We start from the raw sequence: 22,645 nt of genomic DNA, 5'->3' as shown, positions 1-22,645 counted from the left end.
GCAGAGGGCAGGATGGGGCTGCTGAGCAACAGCTGCAGTAAGTCCTGCACGGAGCGGCCCTTCCCAGCCCATGGCCTCACCCTGGAACCACTGCCCACATCTGGAAGTGGTGAGGATCCCCATGGGCCAGAGGAGTTGGCCAGAAACCATCAGAGAAAGCAGACTTTGGTGAAGGAGAGGAAGACTTGAAGTACTGTGATCTTGCCGAAATACTTCTGACATTGGAGCGCCTCCCCACCGCGCAGCATCCTGCCTCGAATGGTGGGAACCAAAGCGTGAAGCTGGGCTGATGCCGTGGTGCTGGGAGCTGTGCTGCCCTGCTCAGCCGTGCCATTGTGAGCCCTTATGTGGGAGCTGGAGCTCAGCACCAAAGTTCCAAAATACGTCGTAAAATTAAGCAGTTTTTAGTATTCATGAAAAATGCTTGTGACAGCCCCACCACAAGTAATGAGAAGCCACCTGCAGTTCAGAGCAGTACTTGATAATGCTGTAATTAGATTTGAGATGCAAAAAAGCTCATTAAAATTAAATAACATATTTGTCACTGTTTTAAGAGGTACAGATTGCCTAGAACCATGCTGGTCTCTTGACCTTGAGTATTTTGCTGTAGTCCTTGCTGGTGAGAATGTGAGCATAATGGCAGCCATCGCTCAGTGGGTTCTGCAGCTGCTTTTGGTGTTGAGGCTTCTAGCGTGAGGTGCAGAAATTTGTGCCCGTCGGGTGGTGCTGCCCATCGTGCACTGACACCTCTGTGCTGTCAGTGGGAGCCCTGTACCCATGTCCCAGCTTCTGTCTGTACCACCACCCCATGCTCTGTACCCACGTGTGCCTCATCCCAGCCCATAAGCCGGGGCTGGCAGTGCCAATAAATGTGTGCTGGGCTCAGCAGGAAGCAGGTCCTGATGGGGGAAGTGTGTGTGCCATGGAGAGCGGATGGCCAGGCCAGGGCTCCGTGTGAGCCTGATGTGCACAGTGAGGTCTGACTGCGCTGCTGTGCAGGAGTGAAATGATGGGGGATGTTGGGGGAGAGAGGGGGGAAATCGCTCTGTAATGGCCCTTCCTCTTTGCAAGTGTGAATTGCAAATGCAAATATGCTTGGGCTGTGAATGTGTGCAATGCAGAAATGCAGGCTACTGAAGGCGTTTATCTCTCTCTCTTCAATTTTTGATGAAATGCAATAAAATGTGTTTTAAATCCCCTTCCTCCCTGCTGCCCAAAAAGGAATATGCAAAGCTGCAGCAGCGTCTATTAACAAGAGTGTAATTTTCTAAAATTAATTTTTAATGACTAATTTGTCTTGTTTTCAGACGCTTTACACAACACCTATTGTTTAAAGCACGTTTCCTTCCCAGCAATGTCAGCATGAAGGAGAGCTGCATTACTCCAGGATCTCCTGCTAACACCTCCTGGCTGCGCTGCTCTCCCCTGGCGTTTGGCTTTGGGTGAGTGAGCGGCCAGCCCAGCACAGCCTGGTTTGCAGCTGCTGGGTTTGTTGCACCGCTGGCTGTGAGCAGGAGACGCGCTGCCTTTGTGCTGGGGATGCCCACCAAGGAGATGGGCTTTACATGCGGGTGCAGCATGCGGCCAGGTAGCGATTTTTGTCATTAAAATGGACAGAAGGCGACGTGCTCTGAGTGTCTCGGTGTTACAGCTCTGTTACTTCTCCCTGTATCTGGGAGCACAGCACTGTTACTAACGAGCCCTGTGCTCTGAGCAGGCAGAAAACCGGCTGCTGCTGCGCTCAGCCCATTGCTGCAGGCAGCCCCGCGCTGCTGCGTTCTGCTGCATCACATCTTGGCAGCGGCGCGGGGGGAGCCTGGGATTCCCCGCATCCACCCCAAAGCCCGGCGGTCCCCGCGGCTGTCGCTGAGCGGAGGTGCCGGGTGGGCATCCCCTGCCTGCTGCCCTCCTGTGGGGATCCCGCACCGCAGGGAAAGCTGCCATGGGCTGCATGCACAAAGGAGAGAACTGGGAAAATAAGAAATGGAACGGGGCAAATCGGTTCTGCAAAACGCCTGCTGGGTTCTCTCCAACCCGGAGGAACCATCTTCCTCATCCTCCACATCCTCCTCATCCTCCTCATCTTCCTCATCCTCCTCATCCTCATCCTCCTCCCCACAGGTGCTGCTGAGCCCCGCATGCACAGCTGTGAGCTTTCCCTCCCCATTGCTCCCTGTGAGTAATTGCTGTGGGTGTCAGTGTGGGGTATTTACTGATCCTCCGTATTTTTGTAGCCCTGTAGCTACGAAAGGTAATGAATGTTCGGTGTGTGCCGTCCTGTCCCAGCTCCGAGTGCGGCTTTAATTAGAGCTGACAACAGAACGTTACAAAACCTGTAGAAGGATTTTCCTTTCTCAAGGTGTTTCTGGAGGATCCGTCGTGTCGGGGCTCCCGTCAGCACGGTGACTCAGTAATTTCACTGTGTGTAATTGCAAAGCACGGCTTGCTGCCGGCATCGCCTTCAGCCGGGATCCCCGCTGCATCTCAGCTCCGTGCCGCCCCTCTGAGCAGCTCTGAGCATCTCCGGAGGGTGAAACCATCCCGGCTCTGTGGCTGCGGTGAGGGATCAGCTGGGAGAAGGGCGGGTGAAGCCCCTCGGTTTGCTGCCTCCGAGATAGAGCAGCTTTTGGAATTTGAAGCCACAATTTGTATTCAAATGAAGGTCATTTGAAAGGTGTAACACAGTAAACAGCCATTATTTCATGTTGATAGTGGTACTAAAATTATAGCGTTGGTTGAATTATTTTAGTATTGGACCATTACCATCTCCCTAAAACACTTATAGGGGTTTTTATATCAGCGCTGCACTCCCGAAATTAGAGGAAAATTAAAAGTCAGGCGGCTGTGGCAGTGAAGTGATCTCTGAGAGCCTGCCTTTGTTTTATCACACGTTCCCTTCCCTGCTCCTATGCCAGAAGAGAGATGCGCATCTTCCGTCTGGGGCTGCTGCTGACAGATTGCCGTGCTGTTTCTCTCCCATTTACTACAATGATACATTTCTGCTTTGACTGCAAATTGCACGAGGATAGCATCCTCGCCCCGCAGCAGGCATTGCTCAGCAGCTCCTGCCTGCGTGCTCTTTGTGCTCCGGTGCTTATGGCTCGAGCAGAACGCATTTGTTATCAGTGACACCTCCAAAGTTATCAGTCTTCCTTGGAAAAAGTGTAATGCAAAGCAGTGCAGACAGGAGGGAATAAAAAGGATGGCAAAGTGCTCCGGGGAAGCTCTGGGGAGCTTTTGTGAACCTGCAGGTGAGTGCTGAGCCGGAGGCAGAGCCAGCGGGTATCAGGTGGGTGCGGGGCCGGGTCCCAGCTCCGGGAGCAGCAGCACCTGTAGGTGCAATGTCACACTGAGCGGGTTCCGGCCCTGCAGGGGGAGGCTGGGAGCTCAGAGGAGGGGATTGATTGATCTGTGTTCTGCTCTGAAAACCAGTCCCTAAGAATGCATTTCTGTGCTGCAGAGCCGAGAGGGGAAGGCGCCTGTGTGTGCATCCTGATGAACTGCAACTTCCCTGTGATTAGCTCTAATAAATAGGCCGGCCCCTTCCTGCTGGATAAGGGCTGGCCTGGGATGGTTGGTGGCTGGGAGAGCATTGAAGGAATCTTCATGAAAAGCTCAAGTCTTGAGAGAACGGATTCTGTTCCAATGACCTGCATGGTTTAATTTCCATGGTGTGCTGGATGTGTCCGTTGCTGCTCTCCTCCTTGGTGGGATGCCCCCAGCTGTGAAGGTCTGCAGCACTGAGTGATAGAGGAAAGCTGCTCCTAAGGGTCTGTGTGTCCACGCATTCACGTATTGGGATGCGTACAGCTCAGCTGCTGCTCTCCATGGGACCTCTATGGGCACCATGGGCACACCATGACCCCACAGCGTGAGCCCGTCCATGTCCCTCGCTGTCACTGCTCTGCTCACTGAGCGCCCCCGCAGGGGAGGAGCTCTGCACTTACCATCTCCCCGCGTTTATTTTCTTTTAGGAATACGTGCAGTAAAGCTTCGAGCTGATAGAATGAAAATAATTTCTACAATGAGGGTTCCAGCAAATCCGAGCCTTTCCGGGTGAAGGTGGCTAGACAGAGTAAGGCAATTACGGCTATTATTAGCAGCGCGGTGGAAGGATTGATGTACAATGGGCTGTGCGTAAGCAGGAGCCGTCAGACGTGAACTAAATTTTAATAGTGAAATTCTCATAGATTATAGCTTCCTTCATTAACATTTTCACACTTCGCTGACTAACAAATGAGGAAAAAGGGCTTTCTGTACCGGTGGATTTATAGTGCTCCCAATGCTCTCTCTACCCTCTGCATGTGCCAAAGCTTAATCTGCCCTCACCTCGGCTGCAGGATTAACTCCTCCTGCTTCCAGCTCCCCCTGCTTGGGGGAAGGGCTGTGCTGATGATGCCCCACATGAAGGGGGAAGAGCTGCCCACAGCCTTCGCTGGCTGCTGGAGGGCTGGAGAGGGATCATGTGGCCCCAGGTTCTCCTGGCTCCTGCCATCACTGTGCTGTGTTCCCTCCATGGCAGGGCCCGGCCGTGTGTGCAATGGTGGGTCTTTGTTGCAGGGATGTGGACGGGAGCTCACGTAGTGATCTGCAGCTCTCAGAGCAGGTCCTGCAGGCTGTGCAGTTAGCCTGAATAGCCCAGGAGAAACAGCAGCATTCCTCTGCCTCCGTCTGATGGAGCCTGGTGTTAGGAGGGGAGGAAGAAGCAGCGTGTCCTGAGTGTCACTTGGATGGGGATCCCAGCAGGATGGGGCAGACCTGCCTATAGCAGAATGGCTGCACACAGGACACGTGCAGGCTGTGTGCAGGCCATGTACAAGCACTGCGTAGCCATGTGTAGGCAACACGCAGACTGCAGCACAGCACCTGCAGGTTGGCCACGCTCTGGCAGAAGGTAACATGTATGAATGGATGTTCAGTGAGTGCCCTCAGTGTGAATACACTGGCAATATCCTGCTTCTCAGCAGAAGAGCTCTGAAATACCAATTGCTGGTTGGTATCGGGTGGCTCCAGGACATTGTGGGGATGCAGCTCCCCAGGGCAGAGCCCTGTGCTGGGATGTGGTGCCCTCCACAGGGGGAGTGCTGTGCCGTGCAGTTGGGATGGGATGCCCTCAGAGATGGGTATTGCAGCCTGCTCCATATTTATTATGGGCAACGATTTGACTAAGGGAGAATTTAGATTAATAACGTTCAGCCTGGAGAAGTAATTTCCTTTGAGAAAGCGATTTACATGCACTCTGCCAAAAAGAGCCGTCACCGCTCTCTCTTGTCGTGTCAGCTCAAATAATGAAGTTGAAAATAACATGGAAGGTTAATAGGTCCTACTTATCTCCTTAGAGCCAAAAAGGAAGATTTACAGTGTGGAGTCTGTTTTGCATATTTCCATTGGAAACTGAAAGGTTTTTCCCAGACAAGAGTTATGGGAGCTCATGTGTGAGGGGTGCTGGCCGTGCTATCGCTCATCGGGGGCTGTAGGGCTCTGTCCTGAGGCTGCTCTGCCCCAGGGTCGCCAGCCGAGGACTTCGGTGTCTGGCAGAGCTGCCGTGCAGGCAGTGATCTGCATTACGGCCCTGAGGGTTGGAGCTGCGCTCCCTCAGCTGGAGGCAGTAATGACCTTGTCATAACCAGTGAGGACGCTGCTGCGTTATCTTTCGGTAAAGCTGGAAATAGCCGGAGCCTCCCCTGTAATTACACCTTTTTTTCCCCTTTAGGAACATGTCTTGCTTACGTATGGGTGATAATAGCGTGTGCGGGAGGGGGCAATGCTCAGACATCAGAGCTCTGTCACTTCACGTTACTTGTATTAAATCCCTGGAGGACTGGTGGCACGTTGGGCTACAGCAGCAGCTGCGTCACTTCCAACAGCAAAGCTGTGTGCAGTTACAGGAGGGCTAAAACAGCTTCAAAACACCACTTTCCACGCCCTCTGTGGGTCATTGGGCTCCTCCAGGCTGGGGGTGGAAAAGAAGGTTGAAAATGAAATAAATAATTCCCTCCCGATGAATTGAGTTGCGCAATGCGTTGGAGAGCACTTAAAGGAAGAACTCCAAAAGGGAAGGAATTTCTAATAAATGTTCTGTCTAGCACAAACTGTAAAATATTCATTTAAGTTGGTTATTTCACATTACTGAGTAAGTGCGAGAAGAATTAAATTTCTGAGCGGCTTAAGGTACAATTCAGTAATAAAATGAGCCATTTAATGAATGAAATATTTAACGTAATTTGCATAGGGTAAGTGATGGAATGCAGCTCTGGAGTGGGAGGGCAGAGCTGAGGGCCCCGAGCAGAGCAGCCACCCCTGGGTGTGAGCACAGCATTGCGGTGGGTGCCCCCGGTGCTGGGCTGGGATCAGGGCTCTGGGAGCTGCCCTCCCTGCTCTGTGGAGCTCCCAAACCCGTCCCTAACCCACATCTGTCCTCCAGCACACAGGGCTGGGTAAAGCCTGCCTATGAGGAGGGGGAGTTTTGTTGTTGGAGGGTTGTGATTTAGTTTACGGTGGAATAAAGGAGTGCTGAGCAGTACCTGTGTGACAGCTGATGGAGCCCCCGAGGGCTGTGGGCAGCACCTGCGGTCCCGTTTCCTTCAGTGCCCTTCGGGGCCCAGCTCCTCATCCCACACAGCACTGCTGCATTGCAGGCCTCGTGCTGATTTCCATTAACCGTACATCTGACCTTTTGCTGTGAAGGACAAAGCCCTGTTCTGGTTCTCCCATAAGCACAGGATTCCACAGGGAATATCCGTCGTCTCCCACCCCCTGATGGACACCCCGCTCCGTGTTGGCCTCACATCCTGGTCCTGTTTCAGGAGTCCCTGTGAGCTCAGTGCTGTGCAGTGCAGCCCCTCAGCCGCCGCTGCTGTCGGTGCTGTGCTGGTGCATGCTGAGCACGCACTGCGTCCTGGAGGGCTGGCAGCCCTGAGCCAGCATTTCTACACAGCGATTACAAGGTAAATTGGGGCCAGGTGAGGCAGCTCACGCCACAGGAAAGGAAAATGAGGTAAACCTCGACGTTTTCCAGTAAAAGCAGAGGAAAACATTAGCGGGCAGTAGGTGACCGAGCAATTAGTGCTCAGCAGGTCACTGCGGGAGGAGAGAGCTGCTAATTTGTGCGTGCCTATAAATTGCAGTTAATAGTCAAAGCCGTGGTGGGGCCGGGCACTCGGTTATGTCCGATTCATACAAGATTGTCATTATTTTCCTGAAGTGCACTATTGTTCATTACATTAGCTCTAATCTGTCAGTGAGTCCCGTTCTAGAAGCTGTTGTGAAATTGGGTGTCCCAAGGAGGGAAAGAAATGTCTGCCCTTAAAGTGATCAGACTCGGTGCTGACAGCTGGCTCTGGGTGCATCACCTGAAAGTCCTGGCTGTGCTGGCAGGGCAGCTGGTGCTGCTGCAGGACGGGCCCTGCTGGCAATGCAGCCTCCTGCTGCTTTGTCCCACCCCTCCTTGTCCTCCCTCAGTCTGGTGCTGTGTGCTGAGGAGCCCTGAACTCTTGGAGGTGATGCCCCAGCTCCAGCCCTGCAGGCTGCACACATAATGCGTCTACCAATGCACATTTCTTGGCTTTCTTTTCCCAGCGATACTTTGCTGCTATCATGTTGATCACTCACCTACTTTGCTTAGGTCTCAGCTGTTTTTCCAGCCTGTCTGATCCTGACTTGCAAATACCTTCTGTCACATTTAAATTTCATCTTCTCAGGCTGGCTCTCCTTTAAAGGTTGTTGGTAAATACTGAGCAGTGTGGGGTGTAGATGGAGGACTGTTGGATGTCACAACTGATACCCACAGCCACGTGCTGGCAGCTGGAGCAGGTGGGGGAGCTGGGGGACCCCAGCCACCACCCCGTGCTCACACAACAGCCCAGATACGGCTCCATCTCTTATTGAACAGAATCAGAAATGGTACCTGACTTCAATGATGGATGGAATTAAGGTGTTACAGCCCACAGGACACTTACACTTGGAGGAGGATCTTCTCTGTGGCTGGACGTGGAGCACCTCAGCAGAGGGAGGGTTGTTTTCGTCTGTGCTGCAGATCTGCCCTGGCAGCACATTGAACTCGATAGTACCATAAAAACGTTCTGCTGCTGTAATGGGCAATTCTGGGTTTGCTGGAAACACCTCGTTTGATTTCTAGAGCCAGGATTGAGGCTTTGCATTGGAGTCAGACGGGTCTCAGGGCTGCTTTTATAGAGCTCTGTCAAAAACTTGAAGGTTAAAGCTGGGGGAGCTGAGCAGGGAGCTGTGAGCAGGGCTCAGTGCTGCCCACGCTGCTGCTCTGCCCGGCCCTTCAGCCTGGCTGCTCTCTCCTCAGTGAGGAATGAACCTCAGGACTCTGAGAGCACAAAGGATTGATGGCTCCCTGGCACTGCTCTGGTTTTTACTGTTTACTCTCTGCTCTAAAATAGCAGGTACTTGGGGTGGTGGGCGAGTTCCCGGTGAGGAATGGATGGCAGCAGTGGCTCTGCCTTGGGGGGTCAGCTCTGCTGCGACTGCCCGAGACTAATGGCACCGGATTAATAATACTGCTTGTTTAATATTCATGGCCTGCTACTTATGTAGACCAGAAATATTTTCACTTTTATGTGCTGCACAGAGCTGTGAAGGGAGGACAGTTTCACTGCAGCTGTGAGCGTAATGAGTTGCACAGGAGCTGATCCTGTACATTAATCAGCGTTTGTTAGCTGTTTCTAGAAACTTGACCTATCGTTCCCATTACTGCTAAGAACCCACTGATTTACTGGATTAGATCTGCCTTGTACACGCAGGACTTGAAAGCCACAGCCCAGCAGCACTAGCTGGGAATGGGAAATCGCAGCCAGGTTCTGATACTCGTTTCTCATAGGGTTTGGTTCTCTTTTTCATTTTAAACCTCAAGTAACAGTTAAAAGAAGGAGGAAGGTCTTAATGAGCCGAGAACACTAAAAAGGAGGAAAGAGAGCCTAACATTTGGATTTAAGGTACAATTTACCAGATTACCTGGAACGCAGAAGGAGGCAGAGTGGGGCTCAGAAGCATGTGTGTGAACCTGGGGGAGCAGGGACGTGAGAACAGCCATGAGCTCAAGCAGGTGGCAAAAAGGGGGAGGCAAACAGGACAGTGCCCCAAGGCTGCAGCTAAGGATCACAGGTTCATTAAGGTTGGAAAAGCCCTCTGAGATCCCCAGCCCCCCCCGCTGTCCCACTGACCACATCTCCAAGTGTTGGACGCCTCCAGGTGAAACTGTTCCAAGGAGCCGTCCTGCTCCTCCCTGCTGGGATTCCTGCTAATATTACCAGTATTATAATTCAGGTGTTGCTGTGAGGATTGATGTTCGTACACACGTGTTATTTAAGTATAAGCAATCAGTGTAGCAGCCTGAAAACATTCTCAGACAATTGAGCCTGTAAAGGAAAAGCAAAAAGAAGGTGAGATATTAGCAATACTTTTCAGCATCTTGGAAATCAATAATTGCCTGCTCATACTTTCACTTCCATTTAATTTTTTTTCTCTACACTTTAGTCTTATTTTCACATGCTTTTCTAACCTACCCTGAGAGCCGCACTGACACCTGCTGCAGGTTGGGTGCTCCACACCTGGGGGCTTCTCACCTGCTGGGCCCTCAGGACAATCCTTTGCCAACCATCTCTGTGAGACTGCGGCTCTGGGCTGTGGTTGGATGGGGGTAAAATAAAGAGCAGCAGTCCCAGCTCCGTGCTGCCTGGTGGGAGGTGGGCGTGTTTCTCAATTAGCTCCGTAATGGGGTCATTTATAATGTTTTAGGTGATAATATCAACACTTTCAAAAGGTCTTTTTTATCCCATTGACATTCTGGTTTTCATTTAGAGATTTATTTGGATTAATTAGGTGGATGTTTGGGAAGGAGAACAAATACGTGCTGCTATTTGATTGTACTCATGCAGCTGCATGATGAAGAAAAATGGCAGCAAAAGGCCTTAAACTCTGCTGGGTTGTCCCTGGGGAGATTTGCGAGGGATGTTTGGGTCCTGAAGATTGAGTGTGGGAGCCTTATTGCTGCAGTTGGCTGAAGGGTTTTGGGGTCTGTTTGGAGGTGACCTGATGGCCTTCAGGACTGGGGCAGCAATGCTGGCTGCAGTCACACACAGAGGAGCTGCTCCCTGCGCTGCTTTTACATCTGTGAGCACTGCATTGCAAGAAGCTCTTGATCTCTGCTAAGAGATAGGTCTGTGGCCTGCAAGTAATGAGTAATTAATTTACATAAATATTTGAAGAGCGCTCATCTGATGGAGTTTCTCCTCTTGTTTACTGCTGTGTTTAATGCAGGTCCGCCTTCCATTTAGATGGTTTTGTTGCTTGAAATAGAGCAGCACCAGACCTTGGCACAGCTCCCCATAGCTCTCCTCCATTGCTCTGGCTCTGCTTGGTTATGGCGCTGCAAACACCACAGCACAGCAGTGCAGTTTTATCTGTGCGCAGGAAGGAAACATTAAAAACTGCTATAAGGATAATGGTGACTTGCTTTGATAAATTTTATTTATTTTTGAGTGTTGTTTGCACAAGGATACGGGGGCATTTATGCTGTATTTTCACAGCCCCTTAGACAGCTGGGAGCGTGCTCTATGTAAACAATACAAGAGGAATAAAACCATTAAATAATCATTTAAGGTAAACTCGCTGCATTATTTAGATAGGTGCCGGCATCCAAGATAACATTTTGCAGTAATTAAGGTTTGGGCACAGGTTGGGGAGCAGTGCTGAGCTCAGTGTAGGGCTGCTCTGTGGCCGTCTGACCCGTGCCATCATTCCAGCCGTTATTATCACGATTTAATGTGTATCTTTTAAGGGGGATTTTAATTCCCTGTTTGAAATAAGAAAACTCCATAAATCGGGCATGGAATCTTTTAACATTTACAGTTTTAAATGAATTCCTGTTGAGAGTCTCTTAAGCCAGATTTATATCTGGTTTTGCATTGAACTGTGTCGTTATGTGGGACTGAAAAACTGTTACAAAATGAGGCGTAATGCAGAAACACGCTGAAAAGATGCTCTGCAGAGATGTGGAACGTTATTACAGCAGAGGACGTTGGAGTGGAGGATGTGCAGAAGGGGACAATTAGTGCTGATAGTTCCTTGTAATGGACCTTGCCTAGTCGTGGGGCTGACGGCTCATTGCAGGAGCTGGGGCTGTGGGTATCCCCACCTCGTGTGTGTTCAGAACTGGGAAAGCACTGAGGAATTGCACCTTGGTGCTCTTACAAGTGGGTGCGTATCGGCTTCCCATAAATAAACCTTCCTTTCATGAGCTCGCATAGCCTTATACATTTATTGCTGTTAATGAAAAGTCTATAGCAAGCTCAAGGATTATGAGAGCAGTGCCTTGATTCTGCAGATGAAATTGCCTTTCAGCAGAGAATGTGCCCGTTTGTATTGACAGAAGTTAATGTAAATAGCTTTGCAGTTTTCCCCCGCTATAGATCTCCTCTAATATCTGCTATCGGATTGTTCCATTGATAGGGGTTTAGCTTTAAGCACTTCTTTACCTGCAACGAGCTCGTGCTTGCCATTAAAAAATGGAAATCAAGTGAGTTTGAATTCTTCCAATTTAGACAGAATATAAAACGTTAAACTTAGTGCATTTGCTGATGATGTGGTACTTAAACCTGAATAAAGGAGGGAAAAGATTAAATTAATAACACGGATACTGCCTGAAGTATTACTGCAGTTACTACTCATCCAACTTAAATTAACTTTGCTGTTGTACTGAAAAAAAAGCCAGAAGAGCCAAATATTCTCTATTTGTCTTTCTTGATTGAAGAAGACAATAAAAACATGAGGTACAGGCTGGGGCTGCTTAATAACAGCCTAAATCCTCAGCAGGGATAGAATTTGGAGGTGGGGGTGCGGGTGGAGCTGCAGGGGTGGGCCAAGGTCACTGAAGGGGTGGTCATACAGTTGTGTCATGGCTGTGGGTGTCTGCCAGTTGCTGGAGATGGAGCATTATTTAATACCCCTCTGTTATGGACTGTCCCTCAGTTTAGGACCCCTAAAATCCATCTGAACGCCATCAGACACTGCCTGACTGATGCAGGCACATCCAGCACGGTGCCTTCGTGCGCAGTTGTTTGTGCCATCATGAAGACCCACCTGTGGACGTTTGCTGCTCTTTGTGTGCAGGCAGATCTCGTTCCACTCACATGTTCTTTAACCACCCCTCACTTGACTGATGGATTTTTCTCCCTCCTCCTTTCCAAGGTTGGGGGTGAAAATTACTTCTTATCTTATTCCAGTTGCTTTGTGCCAGGTCTGGCCTTGAAAATTAAGTGTTGAAGTTGTCCGCTTGCCACTTTAAGATGGAGTGGCAGGAGCTAAGCACCGAGAGGGACGGCCGTGCTGACCTCAAAGAAAATACCTGTGGACTTGGCTGAGCTCTGTGCTGAGCCCTGTGGTCTGTGCGGCCCCATCCGTGCTCTCCTCGGGTAATAAACATCTCCAACCATTTCTCAGGTCAGGATGCAGTGCTGGAATGGGGCTGCCATGGGGCTCTCAGCTGGGTTGTGCTGACTTGACGCGCTCTCATTCCGGCAGCAGATTGAGTACTTGCTGCCATGACATTATTGTGGAACTTCTTCACAGTCAGATGACTTTATCAGCTAATCAGAGCTCAGGATTTCTAAATGTCATCTTATAATGTCTAATTAAGGTTGCAGTTTGAAGACATCATGTACTTTAATTGAAAACTGTAAGAGTAATCTATTCCATTTTTTTTTGTTAAATTAATAGTACGAACCTTTAACAGATGGTTAGTAAGACATTGTTATTAATGAAAACATCCTACTGTTTGAAATCCAGCCACTCGTCGCCTTGTGGAACTGGAAGCAATAAGGCGAACATCTCCCAACCCAAATGCGGTTTCCGCTGCGTGGTTTTATTCTTACGCGCTGCCAATGAGCGGGTCCAGCCTGTGCAGGATGGCAGCCCTGCTCTGATGGCATCACTGCCGGGCACAGCTGAGTGGACACAGGGCTGGCAGCATGGAGCCCTGGGGCTGCAGCAGGGCACACCTCACTCCGATGAATGGGCACCAACCCCACTTGTGTGTCCCAGGTCTGTAGTGAGAAGTTTGCTTGACTTTTCTTATGCTTTGGTTCCTCTCCTGCGTTCTGAGTGACGTTCCTCCCTATACTTGATGGCTCCTTTAGGTGAAACAGCCGGACGAATGCAATCATACTGCATTTGTTGTCCCACTGATCTCAACAAGATAGCAAGAGCTCACTGCATGCGGCTTTCAGATCTGCTTCTGTTTGTAATATTCGGAATATTAATGGCTTGGAGGATGGAGGCTGCTAGGAAATGAGAACTGCTTGATCCCAGCTGAGAAGATGCTCCATAATCATCACAAATTTGTATTTTTATTTCAGAGTGGAAGGACAATAAAGGATCTGTGAGCTGAATGTGCCTCTGCAGCAGTGAGGATGTGGAGATTTCCTAAGAGAATAAATGCGCTTGCTTAAGAGATCTCAATTTTATTAGCTCTGTGGTATAAATTCAGGGCTGCGTACGAGCTCTCATGCTTTCTCTTACAACACGCATATATTTCAAGTTTATTAATTCGGATGTGCATAATTCATACAAATTAATAGCATGAAATTTAGGCATTGTTTTTAAACTACTGATTTATTACTTAGAGACAGCGTAGGTATCCTGAGGTAACTGGCACAAACGCTGGGAGCTGCAAGTTGCTTCCAGCTTCTTTTTGCACTTTGCAGAGGTCAGGTGGGAAGATTTGAAGTTGCAAAGAAAAAAACGGGGGGGGGGGGGGATGTCAAGCTGTGCCTTGAACAAGTGGAGGCCGGACTGAGTGCATCAAGTGCAATTAGCTGAAGCCAAGGAGTGTCTGCACGCAGTGATTTGGGTTTGGCCGCACTGGATTATTGCCTGTGTGCGTCTCCTTCGGGCTGAGGTTGCCTTCTGCCAGGCAGGGGTGTTCAGTGCAAATCTCAGAGCGTTTTTATAGCTCCTTGTAATTTATTTTTTCTTCTAAACGATGTCTTTGTTTTGCTGCAAGTCTTTCAGCTCAGAGCAGAATAAAGTCTGCAGCTTTCCTGCCAGCGTGGTGAGTAATGGGCTTCTGTGGGATCAGACAGTGTGTTGGATCCCTGCCCGTGGGTGCCTTCCTCGCTCAGTGCTGATGTCCTGTGCAGGGCTGCATGCTGGGAGCATGGCTGCCATGTGATGCTCTATGGCGAGGGGTGCTGTGCTGGGCCGTGCCCTGCTGCAGCTCTGTGTCAGTATCTGTGCTGCTAAAATATTGAAGCGGCCGAGAAGCTGCAGTCACGTAGTGAGGTTGGAGAGCACTGGTCTGGGTCTGCCACTGCTGCCAGACACTGGGCTGCAACCATAACGAGCTCAGTCAGTCACATTGCTCAGGTTCCACCAGGCTTAATAGTGGGACTCCTGCACCGGGCTGCTGTGATGGGGCTGGAGGGAGCAGCTCACACAGCACTGACAGTCCATTGCAGGACTGGAGGAGAGACTGGTGTGGGAAAAGGGAACGGCCGCGTCCTTTTGGCTTCTCTCTCCTGATAATTAAACAGCGCAGATGAGGACAGAGTTGGGATTTCAAAGCCTGGGTCTTTCTCTCCTGACCTTGCTGCTGACACGCCGCCTTTTGTTTGTAATCTTGGGTGAGAAGCGGCTGAGAAGTGGTTTGATAGGATACAAGTGCAAACAATGGCTCGCCTGGAAGATAGGATGAATGGGATTTAATTGAATTTTTTGTGAAGACATTGATTTGACCCTGTAAGACATATAGAGTGAATCATTAGGGGAATTAACACGCATTAAAATGCAGGGTTGTTTTTTTTTTTTAATCAGAGAGCTTTTATTGTGCATATAGTTTTGTTTTTAATTATTTAATGACTTTGTGTCTCGAAGTGATAAATCTATTTCTTCCCCCTTTTCTAAGGGAAAAGTGCTGTTGGTGTCATAAAGTGGTGCATGGACAGAGCTGATGGATACCGAATCTCCATTACTGGCCCCACTTGTGGGAGAGGGGGAGCAGGTTGGCTGCCTGGCTCCTGTTGCTGTGGGATGAGGTCCTGCAAGCAAATCTGCTGCTTGCTCTGCCGTGCTTTCATTGCTGCACGTGTTTCTTTCTGAAAGGTCAGCTCTCCATCACTCATTCTGCTGCACTGGCTTAGCTGGTGCATCTCGTCACCGTGGGTGCAGATATTCCCTTTGTCTGCTTTTCTCTTCTAGCAATTATTTATTTCATTGGTAATGTGATTGCATCAAGGGTTGCTCCGCAGCCCCCGAGCTGCCAGTGCTGCTGTTGGTTTGGTGAAATGAATTTCAGTCTTTACTGCTTTAGTTGGGTTTGGAGGGGTCACAATGTGAAGCTGATGGATGTTTTAGCACCAGGAACTCCTCCAGTGTCTGTCCCACAGCCTGCACAGCTGCACGTCTCCCTTCCACTCAAACAGCAGTTCCGTGCTCCTCCTGCCCTGCTCCATCCAGCACCCCCTGTGCTGTGGGGCACCCAGCAGCCCCTGAGCCTTCTGCCCGTGTTGCTGGGGGAAGCCAGCCCTGCTCACTTCATGCCTTCTGCTGAAAGCTCTTCTTTTTTGTCTGCCTATTTTTTGACGAGCGTTTGCTCCAAGTATCACTGAGCATCACTGAGTCATCTGTTTCTTGCGGTTCTGCTACAATGTGAGGTGGTAGACAAGAGATTATTTTCCCAGATTCTCGTTGCTTATGTAGTGACAGAAGTTGGCACATAGGTGTCAAACTGTAAATAGGAATTTCTGCTTGTTTCTGCTCCGCGTTGCCTGGAGTAGTTTGACTGGGATAACTTGCAGCCATTTTAGCAGGAGCACTCCAGAAATGAAATGCTTTGGTTTTTGTTTATCCGGGGCTCGATCCCTTTGTGGCTGTGGCAGTGGGGAGTGGGGCTGGGGGTGCATTCAGCACCAGGTGGGGCAGGAGGTGCTGTGCTGAGCCCACACTGTGTGCAGGGGCTGCTGGCCCTACTGCTGTGCTGCGCTCTGTGCACATCCCATCCTGCTTCCCCCATTGCGTGACTCCCGGTTCTGCACGAGGAGCACACAGAGGCCGTTCTGCCTTCTTGCTGTACGTGTTAATTCATACCGCCGCCGTGAGCTCAGTTTTCCTTGTTATCCAAGGTATTTCCTCTGGAGGAGGGAAATCAGGCTGTAATGTATCATTAAGCAGAAAGCCTCTGGGAACTCCTATCCTGGCTGATGTGAATCCTGCTTTTATCCTGTTAGAAGAATTGAATTATACATTTTGAATCGTCAGAACATCCAGCTCTGGGTCTGGTCAGAGGCCTGGTTTTCTGTATTACCTGAGGAGGGCCAGGAGCTCCTGGGACGCCTCCCTGAGCAGCACCCAATGTGTGCACACGCGTGTTTCTGCTGGTCACTTGTGCCTGCAGCGCCGATTCCTGTGTTCACTGCTCACACATGGGCTGCAGCTGGTAGGAAGTTGCAGGCTGGCTCTGGGCAATGGGGCCGAGCTGCTGCTGTTTCTGCTGCTGTTTCTGCTGCTGTCGGGCTGACACAGGTTGCAGTTTCAGAGAAGGAAAATGGTGTGTTTAATGGAACGGCCCTGCAGTGCTGCCTGCTGTGCCCTGCTCTGGGAGCTGGGTGACCTCAGCCAAGCGTGCTCCCGTATTTTAAAGAAGTGCTTTTTGCCCTCAGATGCACCACCGTGCTTTTCTTGTGCTCTTTGTGGCTACCTGGAGAAAGAAAGCCCTCTTACAAAAGCAGGAGCTGCCCGCCCGCCTCCTGCACACATCCAGCTCTGTGACCATTCTTTATCTCTGACGCTTCCGTTTGTCCGAGTGGGATGATAATGGAGACTTTAAATCTACTTATTCTTTTGTCTGCTGAAATGTGCTGAGCGTGTCCAGGTCAGCAGAGTGGAGGTGAAGGAAAACAATTTTTTCTGCCTCTAAATAGCAGCATTTTGTTGCTGTGGTTCTTTTCTTCCCTGACAGTTTGGGGATGAAGATCTCAAGCACACGGCGCCCAGGCCAGCTGGGAAGGGGAAGGAAATCAGCCTTTGGGTGAGACCTTGATTTACGAGCCCGAAATGCTTTGCTTTTCGGTGCTGACAGTGCCATAGCACAGATTTGGTCTGCCATGGAAGCTACCAGTTCTCTCATTCTCCTCATGGTGGTAAATGAATGTAAGAATAGGCACAATCCTTCGCTAATTTGAAACCCTGGGAACCTGCCTATTTTTGCAGGATGTTGAGGGTGAATCAGCCTCATCCCCATCTCCGCATTCAAGGGATTTGCTTCTTGAAACGCCTGCTTATACGGACCATCTGCCAAGGGCTGCCGTGGGGCTGCGCCAGCCAGGCGCTCCGTCTCACCCATCAGGTGCTGCGAGCTGCATTGCATCCCTGCATTGCATCCCTGCATTGCATCCCTGCATTGCATCCCTGCAGCCTCTGCCTTTGGGTGCAGGTGCTGCAGGCTGCCATGGGATCCCGCAGTGCAAAGTGGGTGCAGAACAGCCCGGTCTCACCGCGTCTTTCTGAGGCTGCTGGCGGCAGGTTTGTGTGTTTGGGAAGGCAGACGCGTGCTGGTTTGTGGTGCGGGGGGTTCTGGGAGGATTTATTTGCAGTGTAAACATGTTGGTTAGGAGTCATTAATATGACATTCACACAGCTCTAATAAAGCACAGAGCGCAGAGATCTGGCACCGCTGAAACACCCGGAGGACGTTACGGATGAGTCTTAAAACCAAGAGTATTGGAAACAAGATATTTTTACGTCTCGTTTGGGAGTAATATAATTGCGTTGTGTGGCTCCAGCAGATGCTTGGGCCAGCTGGTTGGAGAGCACTGCGGGTTTTTTTAGCTTTGGTGCTACACAGATAAAAACCCTGATATAGAACTCTCATTTAAAGAAGAAAATCCTTCCGTGGTCGGCAGTGCAGCCCTCGTGTTGGCGTTACACAGTCCTGGACACGGCTGCCCCACGCTGCTCCCACCTGCACCCACAGCTCGGTGTTGGGGGTCCATAGGGCTGCACCCCCCGGCCGTGCCGTCCTGCAGGCGGGAGCAGCGCCTGACGCGGATGTCACCCACCGGCTTTTTATGGCAACAATTAATAATTCAGCAATTCTCTCCGCAGTGATGTTGTTCTATTGATAAATATTTAATTGAGCTCCAAGTGTCCGTGTTTGCACTGCCTTCCTTCCTCCCAGGCCGGGTCCCAGTGCCGGCACTGCCTGCCCTGCCTGCTGCAGGCCTCCTTCCCTGTTGCTCTATGAGACTGGCTGTGGTGCCATGGATGTGCACGAGGCTCTGGGTCTGTCCTTGTAGGGTGGTGCTACTGAAGCAGAGTGGGAAGCAGGAAATAGATGTGCTTTTAACCATAATAATGTGCATTCTGGAACAGTTTCCAAAGATCCCAGTTCACAGGCAGAAATACGTTGTTCTTGTTGTAAGCTGTAGGGACTTCCATGGTGAAAGGTGTATGAAGGCTTAGTTTGGGTTGCAGGCAGAGCTGGGCCGCGTTTGTTGGAGGCGAAGACGCTCAGAAGGTTCTGTGCTATAAAACTCTCAGTTTTCCAGGACAGCCACGCCAATAACTCTCTTTTTCTGCGTTTCTTTTCAGGAAATTGCAGCTTATTTAATAACGTTTGAAAAGCATGAAGAATGGCTAACAACTTCCCCTAAAACAAGGTAACATTGCTAATAATTCAGCCTGTGAAATGTACATTGACTGATTTCCACTGACTACTTGACTTGCTAATCAATCCGCTGGCCACAAAGTGAAAACTCCCAGTCATGCTTGATGGCTTGTGACACCAAAGTCTCATTAATTGACTTAATGAGCATTTTATTGAATGAAATCAGATTGATTAAAAATAGAACAGCTGCAATCTTGACAGGTTAAAGTTTTAACTTGATTGTTGAACATTTAATTGTATCCCTCAGACGAGCGGGTTCTGAAGGCTCTGGGTGAGGTTGCGGGCTGTTTATCTCAGCAGCACTCCCCGCAGCCTCCAACTTTAAATAAGTAAAAAAGCACAAAGCCTTCCCTTGTGCTTTGCCTGTTTAAAATGCATTCTCTGGGATTGTTTGCATTTTGGTGTTTTCCTTGTTGGGGTTAAGTGTTTGATGGCGAGGAGATCCCAAAAAGCCAAATTAACAGACATGTTTGCAGTTTATTATTCAGTAAATGTCATGTATTCTTCTCACTGCCATAAATGTTTAACTTCCCCCGTCCCGTGGGGTCTGGTACGTTAAGTTTAGACTGCAGATGTTTTCCTGCTATTTCTTGCTGCATTAAGACTCACAAAGTTTTGTTACTCATCAGTAATGCAGTAAAATGACACTTGCTTTCCAGTGTTGCTTGTTTTTTTACCCCCCTTATTCCAAATCCACCTTCCAAACTGCAAACCCCTGTTGTTTCCTGTGGTGGGGCTCTGTTGTGGTTTAAGGGCCAAGAAATGCAGTGAATGGGCCTTTTCTGCTGATGGCAGCAATGGGTTTCATCTCTCTTTTTTTGTGTCTTTGGAGTGTATAAATGCTTTGTTTCACTCCACTCCTTGGCTGCAATGCATCAGCTAATATGATAACATTAGAAAAGGTTATTTTCTGACCTGGCTGGTAATCCGAGATTCAGAAATGAGGCCAAATAATTTCTGGCTGACCTTTCTTCCACACAAGCCCATTAATTGGCCAGAAAGCACGTTAAGAAGTTGGGGTGCACGTGGCATCATTCAAGAAAGGAGATTATCATTGTGTTTGTAGTAGTGGTTTATGACTTTAAGAGTTGGGTTTGCTGAAGGCAATGCATGGAAATACCTTTCCTATTAATATTGCAATACCTGCATGTTTACACTTGAAAGAAATAACGTCCCAGGAGACACAGAGTTGTGATGGCTGCTCAAGGACCTTCTCAAATTGTTGAATTTTGATATATATATATATATTAATATATTTTATTATTATAATTAATTGGAGCAGTTAAATGCTGAGTTCATACAATCAGGGCTCTCGGTATTAAAGAATTAATGACATCGATCCTGCGCTGAACTGGAACGTTCCCCGTTCTTTGTTTGCTGCTGCGGGTGCTTCTAATTTCCTTTCAGAAATTTAATAAAAACGAATTGTATCGCTGACACTTATAGAGTTTCTTAATAAAATGATACATAGTACGATTTGAGGAAGCACTGCTAGAAGACTGGCTCCAGCCGACCCAAGGAGCTGCTTCAGGATCAGGTTGGTGCCTGTGCTGCTGTGTGCGCAGGGAGCAGTGGGCAGACGAGTGTTTTGGGAACGTGCTGTTGGATCCCCTTGGCCAGGAGTGGGTGGGAGGAAGGCTGGGAGCTGCCTGTTTGCCTACATACCCTTCTGTGCACAGAAACAGGTTGTCTGTTGGATATCTGCCCACTGAAAAACCACCATCCGGCCTTGGTTTTGAAAGCGTAACCTGGTATTACTTAGGGCTCCTTGTAAATGTGGATAATTGCAATCTCATGCTTGGTTGTGTATCCTGGAATTTGGATATTGCAGAGCAAGAGCCGTGAATGTTGGATATTGGGTTTAATTGCAGTCGGGTTCAACCTCTTGCAGAGGAGCTGTCAGTGGTGGCTCAGCACGGCGTGACCTGGCAGGCAGCAAGTTCTGCAGTGTCCGATTGCTGAACTTAATGTGTGCGGTGGGGAAAAAGGGGAGAGTTTATCCCAAGCATTGGGTGTATGCCTGCAATTCCTGAGCATCTCACTGAGAAGCTTCAGTGCTTACAGTGTGGGACCAGTCGGATACAGCCGTCCTATGGCACTGCTGTGACATTAAAGGAGCTGTAAGAAAACTTTAATGGTCTCTAAAATGGCTTTTTTTATGAAACTTCTCGTTAAATGACTCTAGTTGATAAAATATGCTAATAAATATACCGGAATATTATTAAAAGTGTCTTTCAAGCTTTCCAGTTTATCAACATAAATTACCACGTCTCCCTCGCTATGCACCGACCTTGATGTTTCCTTGTGATGGTGTTTGGTTAGTTGATAATTTGCCAGATAATCCGCAGCGGGTATTCCAGTCATCAGCGCAAATTGGCGAAGCTTTTTTTTGCTAATGCAGCAATACTGCAATCTCTGACATTTCCAAGTTTAAATGCAAATCATTTAACAAAAATTACTTGACATTTATATATCAAGTAGAATTTAATCATTATTTATGTTGGAGTTTCAATGACAAAGCAGGCACTCTTAGTCCAGAAAGTTCTGCTTGGTGGATTTGCCTCCTCTAATTACCTGTCTTCGTTTTGCACGAAGTGCACGTTAGAAGTGTTGGCAATATCCAGTGTGGGTCTGCCTGTATTTGCAGGTGAGGCGCTGAGCAGAAGCTGTGGGATCAGTTTTCAGCTGGGGATGGGGTTGGGAAATGTCTGGAGCACAGAAGTTGTGCTGTGCTGCTGCAAAGCCTGGGAGATGATGGGTGCTGCTGGGGAAGCACTTGCAGAAGCTGACACTGTGATAAGCCTTCGTTTGTACTGAGATGTGAAGTGGTTGGGGAAATTCCCAGATGCGGATTTTCAGCCCTGAAAGGAACCAAGTGCTGTTTTTAGGCAGCGAGACTTGGCAATGATTAATATTTTGGGAACGAAAAGCAAGTTCAGTTGCAGCACACCCATACAAATCAATGGCGATTTGCATACGCTGTCAGTATCTATTTGCAGTAATTTAGTCTTACTTATGCTACCTACTGGGTTATTTTTAGCATTTTTATTTCCCTCTCCCGGCTTAAGGAAAACAAGCGTTGCTTTTCATTTAATAGACAAGGACAGTAGGGCCGCGCAGCGTTTCCTACTGATAAATTCTGACCTAATAAATCACAAAGCTGCCAGGACCAGCTTCATCACAGCAGCACAGGAAGGTTTCGCTCTGTTGGCAGCATCTGGCAGGGAGCAGCAGAGCTCCTCTTACCTCGGAGCACTTTCCTTCTTGCAGGTGATGCTGCTGAGTCCTGCACTGGGCTCTGTGCTCCGCAGCTCCATGCACACACATATATCACAATTACACTCTATCAGCCATTTCTATCAGGGATTGCCGGGGGCTTCTAAAGATAAGTTGAGATTTTGCAGTATATTAATTTTGTACTCAATAATTAATAGTAGAATTAATTGAATTATTCAATTTTCAGGTAAAAAAAAATAGGGTAATAAATATTCATAACTTATTTTATTAAGGGAATTTCCATTTCCTGTGTCATTAAAGCGAGATTAACTAAGGTTGGTTTTAAATGAAGACTGAAAACAATTGTGCTGTAGAGCTCATTTGCTATTAGGTCGTTGCTTTGCAGTCCAGCTCTCCAGTGTGCTCCGTGCTGCAGCCGTTGTGTCACACTGTATTTGTTGTGGTTTTCTCAGTGTAATTATTCAGTTACTCATAAAGGGGTGTGGGAGAGAAGCACGCTCCGTATGTTGTTTTATTATTATAAGCATTTCAGAACTTGGGAAGCCATTACAATACAAGGTGCCCACAATCCCTTTTTAAACTCAACCTACCTGGCTGCTGGTTCACATCAGAAGTGTTGCCTGGAGGGGATGAGCTGCATGGGATGGGATGGGATGGGATGGGATGGGATGGGATGGGATGAGATGGGATGGGATGGGATGGGATGGGATGGGATGGGATGGG

The 22,645-nt window shown here is 48.9% G+C and overlaps 1 protein-coding gene across 12 annotated transcripts in view; it reads left to right on the top strand.

Annotated features, from left to right (window-relative positions):
* Positions 1-22,645, top strand: part of CAMTA1 (calmodulin binding transcription activator 1) — a 185,636-nt gene that overhangs the window by 31,690 nt on the left and 131,301 nt on the right. For all 12 annotated transcript variants that reach the window (XM_032448761.1, XM_032448762.1, XM_015882488.2 and 9 more), the window contains one exon: positions 18,610-18,677. In XM_032448761.1, the coding sequence (XP_032304652.1) occupies positions 18,610-18,677 (68 nt within the window). The remainder of the gene's footprint in view (positions 1-18,609; positions 18,678-22,645) is intronic.

Source organism: Coturnix japonica, chromosome 21 (assembly GCF_001577835.2).
Source record: "Coturnix japonica isolate 7356 chromosome 21, Coturnix japonica 2.1, whole genome shotgun sequence".
In the NCBI taxonomy this organism is placed as follows: Eukaryota; Metazoa; Chordata; class Aves; order Galliformes; family Phasianidae; genus Coturnix; species Coturnix japonica.
Note: the sequence above shows the minus strand (reverse complement) of the source record. Positions and strands in the feature narration are given on the sequence as shown.